General features: G+C 38.6%; 1 protein-coding gene across 5 annotated transcripts in view; it reads right to left on the bottom strand.

Moving 5' to 3' along the window:
- Positions 1 to 1,438: 1,438 nt before the first annotated feature.
- CWC22 (CWC22 spliceosome associated protein homolog) overlaps positions 1,439 to 16,023 on the bottom strand; it is a 75,816-nt gene continuing 61,231 nt past the window's right edge. For 3 of the 5 annotated variants that reach the window (XM_055572046.1, XM_055572048.1, XM_055572047.1), the window contains one exon: positions 13,533 to 15,028. In XM_055572046.1, the coding sequence (XP_055428021.1) occupies positions 14,463 to 15,028 (566 nt within the window). In that variant the 3' untranslated portion in view covers positions 13,533 to 14,462. Of the gene's footprint in view, positions 1,707 to 1,807; positions 1,849 to 13,532; positions 15,029 to 16,023 lie in introns of those variants that run through there. The other 2 variants (XM_055572049.1, XM_055572050.1) reach the window with 2 other exon arrangements.

The raw sequence follows: 16,023 nt of genomic DNA, 5'->3' as shown, positions 1-16,023 counted from the left end.
ATTCCTAAAACACAAGAGCTGATTCTGTAGCCAACTTTGAAGCTCTTCAATGGCTCCCACAGCACAGATGACCATGTTCCTTGTGATCTGGTGCTGCATGATACCTACGGCCTCATTTCACATCACAAGGTATGCACTTTTATTCTCATCTAACAACTCTCAGTTTTGAACTCTATTTTATTTAGTGACAGAAAAGTTAACATAGCCAATTTAGGGTAAATCCAATGAAGTCATGGTTTTCTTGCTCCCCATTTTCTCCCCTGGATTGAGTCTCTCTTTTTTTAGTGTTATGGATCCATCTTGGAACACTGTAGTGATCACCACTCTTCTGCACTGGCAAATCCTGTGATGTCTCAGTGCTCATATACCTTCTACTGCAAATTTCACACTAAATATGCTGCTCTGCCTTCTCCCTCTTATGAGGCCCCAAACCACAAGTCCACAGGTTCTCAGTGTCATATTCACAGAAAAATACAGTAAAGAATATGCCTGCAATGCAAGAGACCCGGGTTCGATCCCTGGGTCAGGAAGATCCCCTGGAAAAGGAAATGGCTACACACTCCAGTATTCTTGACTGGAAAACTCCACGAGCAGAGGAGCCTGGAGGGGTACAGTCCATTCCACAGAGTCTCAGAGTCGGACACGACTGAGCGACTAACACTTCACTTTCACTTCGCTTTGCAGGTTGAGTTTCATGAGGAATCTGTAAGGCTTCCTAAGATTTTTTTGTCTCTTCGTTGTATTTAGATATTTCTAATGTATTCTCCAGTGCTATGATGATGCAAAGAATTCTTCAGGGTTTGTGACCTTCCCAGGAAACCCAAAAGGGCAGCAGGTTACAGGACTCTTTCACTCAGAATTTCAAATTTACATGGTGTTGTCTATTCTCCCTTCAAATTCAGAGAATCTTTATCTTAGAAGGGAGTGATAAAAAGTTAAGTCTTCCTCATCATGAATTCTTCCAAATGTCTTGGCTTTTCTCTTTTGAAACTCAAAAGCCAAGACCTGACATCTTTGTTCTCTGATTCTACTGTGGCAACTCCCATTGAAGACAATAGGTCACCTGCCTAATGATTTAAATGCTGAAAAGGATAAACTGGGTAACAGAAAGTGATGGGAGGGAGATGAGAGCGAAAACATACCAGTTAATATTTCAAAACATCCACCACATAAACTTGTTAGAAACATCAAGAATAGAGAGAGAATTCTCTGCAATACTCCCTAACAGGTGTTTAATGATGGTGCTATTGAACCTCTCTCAGTAGAACATACACTTGGGTGAGTTTCTTATTGTAGCCATACAATTGTGTTATTCACCAGAGTCTCCCTCATCCCGCACCTCTGAGTAGCAATACACATCAGAAAGATAGCAGCTAAGAGATAGGGACTACCACACACAGCTAAGAGAAATCATTTATTACATAGAAGTCTCCTAAATACCCAAATTATAAGCAACAAGTCTCAGGACCATTATAAAAATTATTGGCAGTCCCACTACATTGCAGAGATACAAGCCAACTTTCCTGGGCTTGCTTCTTTATGTTGCATTTGTGGCGTAAACTAAAATCAGGAGGTTAGAAAGGATCAAAAGATTACCTTTAGATACATCCCAAAAGGAGAGAAGTCTTTCCTTCAAAAGTCTACGATAGATCCCACAACCCTCCGTAGAAAATTTGTCCAACATTTCTCTGACAGGAAATACATTCCTTAAAAAAAAAATCATCCAGTTGCTGAAAAACGGCTTTGATTATTATTTTCTAAACAGATAGAAAACAGTGATTAGCATGGTTTGGGGAAAAAACCTTACCATATATGAAGATCATTCCTGGAGCTTTCAAGAAGGCTGGTCTAGTAAAACAAAACAAAATAAGGATAAAAACAATGCAATAGGCATTTAAAATATTTTAACATTTCTAAAGCTAAACATTGGGAGGTTTATGTTGTAAAATCGACCACTTAGGAGAAAGGTTAGAAGAACAAGAGGAAACTGTCCTCATTATTAGAACATTTGTTAAGTATGTAATAGTATGTGAAATGTATTTATTATACTAGTTGCTGAGCAAAAAGTTCAGATCATTGCTGTACGTATCTGTTTGTTTTTGTTGCAAAGCAAAATACTCTGAAACCAGTGTTTAAAAGAACAAACATTTATTAGTTCTTAAAGTTCTGAGGGGTTGCTGGGTGGTTCTGGTCTGTGACAGCCAGGGCAGGCTCACTGGAGGCTAGGGGTGTGGTCATGGCCTCTCATTACCCAGCAAACTAGCCTGGACTCATGTACTTGGTGGAAAAAGGATTTCCAGCATCATGAGACTCTAAGCCCCAAAGATAAGACTTTTCACGCCTCCCATTCACTTGCCAAAGCAAATCACATCCCTAGATTCAAACCTCTTGCAGAAGGGTAAATTATATATTCTTGTTGTAAAAAGGCTGAAATTCTAACTAGGGTTCAGACAAACACACAGGTTCAGTATTGGATATCTCCTTGGACCCAACAATGGAGTAATAGAGTATAACACAGTGATAAAGGGTGTGGAGAGAGATTAGACAAATTTGTGGCCATGATGCACTCTCCTACCTCATGCATCTTTGCTTATAGTAAATATGAGGTAATAATTCAAGTTGTATTTGAGTTGGAAGGAAGGTCAAAAGCACCTGTAGGAGATTTTACACATCTGTATATGTTTTCTTTTTGCTTTTGCTACTGAACAGAAAGTATAAAAATACTAAGCCTGTTCAAATCAATGCCTTAGCACAAATGAAGACACTTTTCTAACACTGATGTCTAGAAATAAAACTATACCAGTACCCCAATAGTCCCATTTCTCTCTTCTCCCCACATTGTCCTACTCTCCTCCCCAAAGGTAAACACTATTCTGTTATTGAACATAGCTGCGGTTTTATCATTTTCATTTCTGTATAGCATTCCCCTGTATGAATAAACCACACATTTGTTTATCCATTCTACTGTTGATGAATGTTCGGATTGTTTCCAATTTTTGGCTATTATGAATGTGGATATTCTGAATATTCTTGTACATGTCGTTTGGTGTACATACATTTCTGCTAAGAAAGGAGACTGAAATGTTTGCAGTGTTCTTACTGTTCAAGTACCTAAGTACTTAGCAGGCAGTATTTTTTTTTTTTTATTCCCCCGCAGTTTTGAGATATAATTGATAAATAAAATTTTAAGATATTTAAAGTGTACACAGTGTACACTATGAAAAAATACCACTCCTCCCCCACCCCAATGATTTAATTAACACAACCCTCATGTCACACACAATCTTTTTTTGTTGTTGTTGTTTTGATTTGGTTTTTGATGAGAATTACTTAAGTTCTATACTCTTAGCAAATTTTATTTATACAATAGTGTTATCAGCTACAGTCACCATGTTATACATTATATACTCAGACCTTATTTATCTTATAACTGAAAGGCTGTACCCTTTTACCAACCACCCCTGATTCAACATGCAGTGCTCCACTCTCCTATTAAGTACCTAGGAGTAAAACTGCTGGCTTACAGAGAACATGTATGCTCAAATTTAGCTGATACTATCAAACAATTTTCTAAGCTGATTTTACTCATTTACACTCCCACTACTTTTATATATACATTTTAGGGTTTTAAGCTAATGCATTCTTGCCTTCTACTTTCTCTTGCTCTACCAAATGAAATACTTACATTTGGACTCCATTTAGGTTAACAGTAGCTGATCTTGCATTTAAAATTTCATAAAAACCTAAGAATCCCAAAGTATATCAAATCATTCTGCCAAGCAGTAAGTCAAAATAATCTGCCCATTCACTCATCAAATGCCTATTGATAAGAGATAGATTTGATATATATATATATATATATATAGAGAGAGAGAGAGAGAGAGAGAGAGAGAGTTATAATACATAGAGAGACCTGGGGTTACAAAGGAATGTAAAAGTGAACTTCTGACCTCCAAGAAGTGTCTACACTAGTAGAAGACTCTTATTCATTAGTTCTTGTTCTTCTCCAGCGCCTCCCACCTCTCCTAGAGACTCTCCAATACTTGTCTCCAGCCCAGGTGAGCAATACAGCACCTTTCATTAACCACAAACACAAATCCCTCTCCTCTCTTTCCCCTCTTTGGACAACTATCCTTAAGAACTTCACTTCCTCGTTTTTGGACAGAAAATAATATTAAGGACATAAGCAAAATTGTTCTCAAACTTGAGGAATGGAAATCTTTATTTTCTACATTTTTCCTGTATTTCGAGGAAGTGTATCTGCATGTATTTGTGTACAATGGGATTCTCAGGCTGCATTTATATTGTGTGAGAAGATTGCAAACCTTTAAAGTCTTAACTATTTTGAAAAGTATTTCATTTTGTAAAATGATCAGGAGAATACATTAGTTGTAAAGGTGATATGCTCAAGTATCTTTGTGGTTTAAAGGAGGCATTACAACTCCCAAAATAGCTGCGGTTAGTCCTTTTCACTAGTAATATGAAACCAATTTTCGTTTGTGAATTGAGTTGTTACATCTGTGCAATACATTTCAAAGCCCAAGATGAGTACTAGAGCAAAAGTGAGGTTCTGTTATAAAAATAGAGCACTAGTAATAACATTAATGTCATTTAAAATTAACCTCATTTAAAATCACTCATTTAGATATTTCCGTAAAGGTCCTTTGTTATATTTTTTCCACAGGTTATCTTTATTGAGTGTATATTTATTTCCATCTATACTCAGAAGGAGAGGATTTGAAGCAGAAGTATGTAAGCACAAGTATAGCGGGAAGAGCTGTCCTTATTAAGCCTGCCCGTCAACAGCAGTCAACCTGAATTAATACAGATGCTTTTAGTGCAGATGGAGCTAGTGGTAAAGAACCCACCTGCAATGCAGGAGACATAAGACACAAAGGTTCGATCCCTGGTTCGGGAAGATGCCCTGGAGGAGGGCACAGCAATCCACTCCAGTATTCTCACCTGGAGAATCCCTAGGCCAGAGGAGCCTGGCAGGTCCATAGGGTCGCAGAAAGTCGGACACGACCAAAGCAACTTGGCACACTTTTAGTGCAAGTGGTACAAATCTAAATCAGAGTAGCTAAAGTAGAAAGGGGAATTTTTTGGCTCATGTAACTGGGAGGTCTTGTGTCACCACAGTTAAATGTAAGGACTCAAACTTGTTAGGGCTCCTCTTCCATGTGTGCACTGCTTGCTTTTGAGCTGTACTCATCCTCTATTGCAGGGTGGCTTTTTCCATAGCCCAGTGGATGCTCTAGCTTCAGTAAACACCTTCCTTGCTCTGTGTGCCCTTCCAAGCTGAAAAACCATTGGAGAAGGCTCTGAGTGGCCCAGCTTACGTCACATATTCACTTGTGAACCAATGGTGTTGCCCAGGGGTTCGGGTATTCTGTACGACCGGGCCAGGGGGTTCTTTCATTGGCAGTTCACCAGAATTATGTGATCAGAGAGAAGGAATAACCCTTGTACAGCAGCAAATGTTTAGCAGAGTCCTCAAAGGGGCTTCTCATGTATAGGCCAAGAAAACAGTGTTTGAGAAGGGCGCATCTCTGACTTAGCAAACAGGCTGCTATGTAAATTATGGGACTCAAAAGGACTAATTCATAGCAAGTTTCCTCATTGCAGGATTTTTTCTAGGAAGGAAGCTAATGCACAGGAGATTCAACCCCAACTTGCCCAATCTTGTAGGTCTTATAGTGCATGAAATGACTGATTAAATAACTAGTTAATTCACTTTAAACAACCATTTGACTGTCACTGAAATGTCTGATCAAAAATTAAGGTGTTTGGATATTGGTTAAGCTTCCCAGGTTGCGCTGGTGGTAAAGAGCCCACCTGCCAAAGCAGGAGGCATAAGAGTTGCAGGTTTGATCCCCGGGTCAGGAAGATCCCCTGGAGGAGGTCAGAGCAATGGACTCCAGTATTGCCTAGAGAATCCCAAGGACTTGGGAGCTTGGCGGGCTATGGTCCAAAGGGTCACAGAGTCAAACACAACTGAAGCAACTTAGCATGCACAATTCTCTAATATGGGATTAGAAATAATACAATAGTAACAGCTGATTGCTTTCCATTCCTAAAATGTGTTGGTTAATAATAAATAGCTACAGTGAGATATAAGAATCTATATGAGATATTTATATTAACAGGCTAATCATGCTTCCATTTGCAGAAAATCTACCTTTTAAAATGTCAACCAGAATGTGTTCTCTAGAATGAGATATCAGAATATTTTGGCAAACAAAAACAGGATATTGCTGCCTACCACTTTATTAAAGTGGTGAGTTCCCCATTTAAAACAAATCTTGCCCTCATAAAAAAAATGAGGGCAGTATAAGTACACACAGCTTTATATAAGAGGAAGATAGTCAGGTTCCCAGAATACGGACTAACATTATGATCCACTGAAGACTGGGTGGATCACAATAAACTGTGGAAAATTCTGAAAGAGATGGGAATACCAGACCACCTGACCTGCCTCTTGAGAAATCTGTATGCAGGTCAAGAAGCAACAGTTAAAACTGAACATGGAACAACAGACTGGTTCCAAATAGGAAAAGGAGTACATCAAGGCTGTATATTGTCACCCTGCTTATTTAAATTATATGCAGAGTACATCATGAGAAATGCTGGGCTGGAGGAAGCACAAGCTGGAATCAAGATTACCAGGAGAAGTATCAATAACCTCAGATATGCAGATGACACCACCCTTATGGCAGAAAGTGAAGAAGAACTAAAGAGCCTCTTGATGAAAGTGAAAGAGGAGAGTAAAAAAGTTGGCTTAAAGCTCAACATTCAGAAAACTAAGATCATAGCATCCGGTTCCATCACTTCATGGCAAATAGATGGGGAAAGAGTGGAAACAGTGTCTGACTTTATTTTTCTGGGCTCCAAAATCACTGCAGATGGTGATTGTAGCCATGAAATTAAAAGACACTTGCTCCTTGGAAGGAAAGTTATGACCAACCTAAACAGCATATTAAAAAGCAGAGACATTACTTTGTCAACAAAGGTCCGTCTAGTCAAGGCTATGGTTTTTCCAGTGGTCATGTGTGGATGTGAGAGTTGGACTATAAAGAAAGCTGAGCGTCGAAGAACTGATGCTTTTGAACTGTGGTGTTGGAGAAGACTCTTTTTAGAGTCCATTGGACTGCAAGGAGATCTAACCAGACCATCCCAAAGGAGATCAGTCCTGGGTGTTCATTGGAAGGACTGATGTTGAAGCTGAAACTCCAATACTTTGGCCACCTGATGTGGAGAGCTGACTCATTTGAAAAGACCCTGATGTTGGGAAAGATTGAGGGCAGAAGAAGGGGACAACAGAGGATGAGATGGTTGGATGGCATCACCGACTCAATGGACACAGGTTTGGGTGGAGTCTGGGAGTTGGTGATGGACAGGGAGGCCTGGCGTGCTGCGGTTCATGGGGTCACAAAGAGTCGGACACAACTGAGTGACTGAATTGAAGTGAACTGAAGAGTATTTTCTTAAGTGATATGTCTATTGCAGTGTAGTCAGCTAGAGATGATCTTGCCTCCAAGGGCTTATTTGGCAATGTCTGAAAATATTTTTCACAGTCAGGGCTGGGAGTTTGTGTTTCTGGAATCTAACAGATAAGGCCAGGATGCAGCTAAATGCTTTACAATGTACCGGACAGGCCCCCACAACAAAGAATTAACTAACCCAAAATGCCAATAGTACTGAGGTTAAGAAACACTGGTGTATAGCAATGTTCAGGCAAAAAGGCAATGCTTAAGACAAAATTTCTGTCACTGACAAATGTAGAATACACTTAGGTGGGATAAGACAAAAAATAAAAATGATCTCATTCTATAATACATAAATGCTAATTATAAGACCTTTACTATGTGTGCCTGAATTGCATCAGGCTGTACAGAAGGAAAAGCCATTGTTGGGTTCTCTATCAGAGCAACCTTCGTGTTAGTAGCAAAGTAGATGTACATTCAATCTTGAAAAATTTGAATGGGCAAACAGGGATAATTTAGGTGGAGGGTAGGAGGGAGGCGGAAGTCTAGAGAGGAGAAAGGGTAGTATTTTTAAATAACCAGCTTGGCTACAGCAGGGTTTTTGTGGGAGGGTAACCTTAAGGAGAAGGCAATGGCACCCACTCCAGTACTCTTGCCTGGAAAATCCCATGGACGGAGGAGCCTGGTAGGCTGCAGTCCATGGGGTCACTAAGAGTCGGGCACGACTGAGCGACTTCACTTTCACTTTTCCCTTTCATGCATTGGAGAAGGAAATGGCAACCCACTCCAGTGTTCTTGCCTGGAGAATCCCAGGGATGGGGGAGCCTGGTGGGCTGCCGTCTATGGGGTCGCACAGAGTCGGACACGACTGAAGCGACTTAGCAGCAGCAACCTTAAGGAAACAATTATTTCACCTGGTGTGTGTGATCACGTGGTGGATGGAGCCCTGGCTTTGGGATGTCTCAGCTGGGTGTGTGAACTATAAAACTGCTATAGCCTTACCTTACGGTTGCCAAAATTAGGCCTGCCGCATGGTAGTGCTCAAACGATGGTCAGCTCCTAAAGCGAACACTGAGGAAGGCTGAACTGTACAGAAATACTGGAAGAATCATTGGACTTTAGTGTCTAGGGGAGGACAGGACAAAAATAATGCTTTAATCTGAATCTAGGTAGGTGGTATAAAAGTGGTCACTGTACTATTCTTTTGACTTTTCTGAATAGCTAACAGTTTTCTAAGCACAAGTCTCTACTTTTAAAGTTTATCTTTGGTTTCTGTTGCAAGAATTTAGGCTCAATTGTAAACAGGTCCCCTGTTTGTTTGCTCTTCACTATATCCTCAGGACAGAGGAGTCTGCGGGGTACCATCCATGGGGGTAGAGTTGGCTATGACCTAGAGACCAAACAAAAACAAATATCCTCAGAATAGTACCTGGCACACCGTAGATGCTCAGTAAACTATTTTCCAAGTCCAGCCACAAAGTTAAAAGGGCCAGGACTACAGTGCTGGCAGTTTGGGTGGGATACTGGCAAAGATTTCCAAAAGCGATACTGATAAAATTTTGGTGATTTGAGGATAGGAGAACAGCTTTGAAAATGTAAAGGTGATGGGAGATGGGTGGAATCATTTGCAGTTAAGTTAAAAAGATATAGATCTGAGAAAAAATGAATTGTACTTTGGATCCATGACATTATGGGATGTAGGCCAGTGATGTGCAGAACTGAAACTTAACAAAAATTTTAGAGTACTTGATCTAGAGGGGATTGCTGAGGCTAGCAAAGTAGATGTAAGGTTTCTTAAGAAGGATGAAGGGCCTATTCTCCCAACATTATTGAGAGCAAAAACTGAAACAATGATCTTTTTTGTACAGTAAGTAGTGTCTTTCCAAAATTAAGTAACAGATTGTTATTGAGGGACTACAGTGGAATCACAAACCAGATACTCAAAAGCTTTGTTTGGACTTTCAAAACTCTGGGCTATTTTAAATTTACATGAGGTCATCATCAACATTTAACAGTCAAAAGCTACATACAAAATTCTTATTCTCTTCAAAACCAGGGAGATGTGTCAATCTTTGGTCTTTTCCATTGGCACACTGGAGCTAAGCACCTGCTGTGCCTTTAAATGACTGGTTTCCCACATTTGATTGTGACCCACCTGGCCCCTGTAGGTACTTGATTTTGCAGTTCCTGGTCAACTGCTACTACGTCAGCTTTAGTGACAATAACAATGCAAACAGTAACAATGAGCACTTAGTTCCAAGTCCTATTCTAAGTATGCCACAGAGATCATTCACTGTTTGAGGGAGTTACTCTTACGAATCCATTTTACAGATGAGAAAACTGAGACACAGAGGTTAAAGGATTTGTCTGAAAGTCAACAACCAGCAAGTAGCTGAGGTGAATTAAAAGTCAGATTTAAATTCGCCAAAGAGGACTTAATTTAAATGGTAATAAATTACTCTTTATGAACCGGAATCTTTTCCTAAAGCAAGCCTGTCCTCTTCTGTACATACACAACAGACATGCACACCCTGTATGACTTTGGGCAGCTATCTCCTTTCTTCTTCTACCTGTGTAAAGCTGGCCAAAGGTGAACTAAGTTTCATCTCACACCACAAAGCGTGGTAAGGAGGGTAAGTCATAGTGGTAGAGAGAGGTCCTCACACTTATCTGTAGAATAATAGAGATATTATAACAAGACACAGGTAGGACTATCTTCAAGAAATCATGTTCTAAATGGAGATATGCAATGTACTCAAAAGTTTTAAAGGACATTTAAACAGAAACATGAGGGTGGGTATAAATGGAAGTTGTAGAGCATATCCAGGGACAAAAGGCTAGGGTAGAGGACACAAGAGATGAGAATAAAGAGAGCCATGAAAACCATTTGAAGTATTTCAGTGAATCGACAGTGGTTTCCTAAAGGTCTCACAGGCACTCTGGGTTCTCTCCTAAAATATCAGCCAGCATTAAAGTTTGCCTGACTTAAGAAACATTCAGTGGAATAAACATGGAACAGAATGAAAGAACCTGAAAGATGAGAAAGGACATATGATGATTACACTGGAAAAAGTGAGAAAAGGATTAGGAAAAAAAAATCAGGATTCCAAAAGATCTTGGTGCATGAAAGCATACAATTATAAGGTAGACATGAATTAGGGAAAAAAAATACATCAGTTGAGTAAAAATGACAAAGTGACAATGGCATAAACAAAGTATTAAAATCAAGAACAAAAAATTCACTCATTAGAAAAAAAAAATCACTTGTAATTACCCAGAGATAACCAAAACTTTCCCCCCTCTTTCTGACAACATATTTGGGAAATGTGAAATCAGAGGTATTAGAAGCTGGTTGCTTAAAAGAATATATACATCTGGGAAAGAAGTACTACAGCAGGAGAAAGGTGACAGAGAATTACTCTTTATCGCACTTTGACTCTAGAAAAATCCATTAATTTTCTGTGTGGCTATTCTAACACAACCCCTCCTCCTTTTTTTACGGCTTCCCTAGAGGCTCAGATGGTAAAGAATTCGTCTGCAAAGCGGGAGACCTCAGTTTGATCCCTGGGTTGGGAAGATTCCCCTGGAAGGAATGCATCCCACTGCAGTCTTCTTGACCAGAGAATCCTGGTGGACTACAGTCCATGGGGTCGCAAAGAGTCAGACACAACTGAGCAACTAAGCACACACATTACAGTGATATAATAGAGCAATCATGAGTCAATCAATGAACCTTAATTTTCTCCTAAGTCTCTGCTAGATGCTGGGGAAAAAGAAAACCAGTATTTGTTGAATGCCCACTTTGCGCTATTTATTACTATATAACTTTGACTGCTTATTTCATTTAATCATGACTACAACTGTATAATGTGGGCACAATAAACATTTTAAAGATGAATGTGAAGGTTAGAGAGATGAAATAACTTGTCCAAGGCCACACAGCTGTTAGGTGGCAGAGCTGGTACTCAAAAACACTTCTTTCAAACTAGAATGAAGCTGATCTGGGTTAAAATCTGGTCTGCCACTTCCTAGCTTTCTGGCTCGAACCTAATTAACCTCTCTGGACTTCACTCTTCTCTTCTGTAATACGGGGAGACAAAACCAATTCTCATAGGGTTATTTTGTGAAAATCGGTTTATTCATTACTTCATCCATCAAATGATGGACTACAGAACAAGGAAGTGAAGAAATGAGGGATAACACGATACCAAAGTCAATAACTCTAACGTTGTGATGAAGTGAAAAGATTGCTAGGAGAGCAGCATTAAAGTGGAGGAGCTGGATGGGCAGTGGTCAAAGTGTGATGCTTAAAGGAGAGATTTCAGAGGTTATATGGATTTTGAAGTCAACATGAAGGAGATGACCATGGGAGTGGGTGCCTAGGGATGTGAAAGGCAGGGATGGATGAGGAGAAGCAAGGAAGCTGAGAAACTGAAAAACAATGAGCAATGCATATAAAATATCTGTAACTCAGCTGGTCCTTACAAAATACTAATCCTAAGAAATAAAAAATTAAGAATAAATAACAAATAAATTTCTCATCTGCATATTAAAAAGGATGAAAGTGAGAAATCTGCCTCAGTGGCAGGCAGTGGACGGGAACAAGTATCTGATGCTGCAGAAATGCATCCAGAAGGCAGATAGTGTATTCTTCACCTAGGCTCTTATTATGTCCTGATATGACTCCCTTACTCTTAAAAACCTCTGCTTGAAGGCAGTTAGGCGTTCCATTAATTGCTTTTGTAAGAGTAAATATTAATAAAATACTGAGCAGGAAAGAAAGCTGAACTAAGTAGAACAGGAAATGTTAACAAAAATTTCCAGGCAATATTTATTATAAATAAACATCTATGCCTCAGCAGTTCCTTCTGCCTCAGTTAAATGCCACGTTATGAGAGCTCTTCTCCGAGCTTCCTAGGTAGAATTATCACCCTCTGTCCTCCTCCATTATCTCACTCTCTCCTTTCCTTTCTTCTTCATAGCATTTATTACCACTGGGTACACTTACATTTCTTGTTCATTGTCTTTCGCCAGTCTCTTTCCCAACGATACTATCTAAGAGTTGAGACTTTGTTTTCTTCATGGTTTTATCTTTAACTCCTAGAATAGACTTGGCAACGCAGAAGTTCAATAAAAGTTACATTAAAAAAAAAATCTACTTTAAAAACTCTTTAACGTCTTAAGTACTCAATAGAAAGAATGGTTTCCCATTTTTACATTTAGAAAATTATGAAATAATGTTGAGAAAATAAAATTTCTAGTACATTTTCCTTGTTAACACCTCTAAAGATGAATGTTAGATAATAATTAGATAATAAAGTTAAAAGAATTAACTCATTTATTTCCCTTAGGGCTTACAACCTGTATGTTACTTAAATCCGATTTGCTGAGCTTCACAGTTCTGTGAAATGTACTACGTCTGTGATGGTCCATTCTAATCACAACTTACCACCTTCTAACCAACAGTTACTTTTTCCAAACTGCCATATTCAATTAATACTCGGGGGACAGGGGGAGAAGAGGAAGAGAACACAGTATGCCTTTATCGACATGGACTTTATTATACGTATGCTCAAGTTTTTGTTTAATATATAATTTTATTTATTTTGGCTGTGCTGGGTCTTGGATGCTGCACAGGCTCTTTAGTCGTGGTGCGTGGGCTGCTAATTGCAGGGGCTTCGAGCATTGTGGAGCACAGGCTCTAGGCACTAGGCCTCGGTAGCTGCAGCACGTGGGCTCAGTCGTTGCCACGCTTTGGCTCCACATCACAGGCTCAATAGTTGTGGGCTCTAGAACATGGGCTTAATTGCTCCGTGGCATGTCCTGGACCAGGGACCTAACTCGTATCTTCTGCATTGGCAGGTGGAATCTTTACCACTGAGCCACCAGGGAAGCCCCTATACTCAAGTTCTTAAATAAATCGGAGTATGCCCAAAAGCCAAACTTTAAAATAGTTTGATTTTTTAAAATGGTTTAAGATTATTCTTGAATCTTGACACTGGCTAAAATGGATTTTATATACTCTTAAGGTGAGCAAGTACAAATAGCTTATTTACTAAATGCAGTTTAATGTCAGCAAATCTAAAATTTCAGAGGCAATATTTTATTTCAAAAGTAATAAATAATATGGTCACACAGCAACTGGTGAGAGTTACAAGGATAGCAACCCTTAAAATTCTTATAAAAAAACTAAAATTATGTCACTGTTGGTCTTGCCTATATTTCTCATGACTGCATGTTTTCCAATAACCTATTAATCCACATTAAAACTTAAATACATAGTAACTTACCAACAGTGATAGAACTTCAAGGCTGAGAAAAAGCACTAATCACAAAGAATTTCAATTAAAAGTTAACCTAACAGTCCAGAAAGAAATGTTATCAATGAGAAAAGTCCTAATTATTAAATAAGATAGCTGTGTATCTGCGTAAAGACTAACACACACCTAGCTTCACTGAAACACTTCTGAAAAAAAATTATACATACATATTTTGTTAAAGATATAAAATAAAACTTAAAATAATTCCTCTACTTTAAAAACAGCAAGACTCCTAAGAAAAGTTTATAGTATCTCATTAACAAAGCAAAAACCTTAAAAAGGTTCATCTATTTTGGTCTTCAGTTACAAATAAAAAGTCACTAACAATTCATTATAATAATTCAATAAACAATTAGAAACATTATCAGAAAAAAATTGTTGATAAAAAAAACATCAATTCAATGAGCATTTGATTGTTTTATTAACAAAATATAGGCAAGAATTATAACCCTCTCTGGTGAAACTTCTCAAATAATTTTTTGTAGAAGGCCTTGAGACGTATCAATTATAAAACATATTAAAATGAAAACATTTTTAAATGTACAAATACAAACCAGTACTTTATACAATAAGTCTCTACAAAGTTTGTCAATCGATGTAAAAAATAATTTGTTGCAACTGAATATAAGGCATGTTCAGTTTCTGTGATTTTGCAGAATTATTTTTTTTGCTTTGTTGGAGACTTTTCTCTTCGCCGGTCCTGACTTTTCTTTGATTCTCCGGATTGTTCAGAGTATCGGCTAGGTTTTTCCCATTGCCTCTCAGCACCGTTCTGATACCTATCTTCCTCGCTTCTAGAACCTGAATGTTTTTTATTTTTTTCTCTTGACTTGGATCTACCCCTCCTTCTAAAATTCTCACTGTCCCTGTTTCGATGTCTGTGCTCATTTTCAGAGAAAGAATTTCTCCTCTCCCTTTTCTTTTCGGGATCTCCATGATTACGTGTCAAATCCACGCGTGCTTCTTGGTCTCGGTCATGCACGGCTCTGCTGCAGCTGTTTCTCGCAGAAGGAATCCCTCTCTCTGAAGTGTATGTTGTTCCAGAGCCTCTTGAGTCTCTCTCTCTGGGTTTCTCTGACCTCCTTTCTCTCTCAGTCCTTGTCTCCTGGTGCCGATGCTCTGGCCTCCTTTCTTCTTGTTTTCTATCATTTATTTGTTTCCTGATCAATTTATCTACTTCTTTACTTCTGTGGTTCCCATGCCCCTTCTTTCTTACATTTTTAGCTGCATGTGTAAAATGAAATATAGTTAGTTAGCTTATATTTTAATCTTAATTTCACAATTGAAAAAAAATCATTTATTTATACATTATAGGTTTGTTTACTAATTCAGACAAACTGAATGAAGAATCAAATTAACTGAATGCAAAATCTGATGACAGAACAGTATACAAAAAATATAATTTTTAAGAATATACAATATAATACATTAGTTACTGAAGTAACTGCTTTGATCCTTAAACAAATGTTTTAAATAAGGTATATAGGAAATGTAAAAGTTTTAATGACGTGACTAAAGCGGTACATTTCCACTTACAAATTTTATCCAAAACATAAGTTTCAGCCCATATGCATTATGTCATATGAAATATAATGTCAGATACGATACATAATTAAAATACAATGATCCTACATGCCAGCAACATCACTTCCTAAAAGATGGGTTGAATGGGATGACTGGGTTTGTGTAAAAATAGGAATACATATTTTTCAAATACAAACCTCTGCCTACAAAAATAATAGTCCTGCTACCAGAGAAGTAGTAACTATGCAAAGAGAAGCTATGATGGAATCTAATCATAGGCTTTATGAGAGCCACAAAAGGCTTGATTGCTAAGAAAACTCTTCTAAGGCCTTGAAACTTTTCTTTTATTGGTTTGTCCACAAATGTAAGTATTAATTAAAATGAAATATCTTACCCATTTTAAGCTATAAAACACCCTTAGCCACTTTGTGTTATCTGCTTTGGGTACATAATCAAAAGTACTGGGAAGACCACAATTTCTGTCAAAGGTGGAAAGTTGCCCATCTTTGTCCCACCTCCACTCAAATGTACCAGCATCTATTTCTCCTGCCAAATGCCTACCCATGGCAAACCACGGGTCCTGGTTTGCCACAAAGGACCAGTTTCTCTGGTTCCTATCAAGCAGTTCAGCTGAACTACAGCTACCCAAGCAGAAACCATCTGGCTCTGTGCAGAATCAATGCCTCTCTCTGACC

The sequence above is a fragment of the Bubalus kerabau genome, chromosome 3 (assembly GCF_029407905.1).
Source record: "Bubalus kerabau isolate K-KA32 ecotype Philippines breed swamp buffalo chromosome 3, PCC_UOA_SB_1v2, whole genome shotgun sequence".
NCBI classification, from domain to species: domain Eukaryota; kingdom Metazoa; phylum Chordata; class Mammalia; order Artiodactyla; family Bovidae; genus Bubalus; species Bubalus kerabau.
This window is presented reverse-complemented; position numbering and strand designations above follow the sequence as displayed.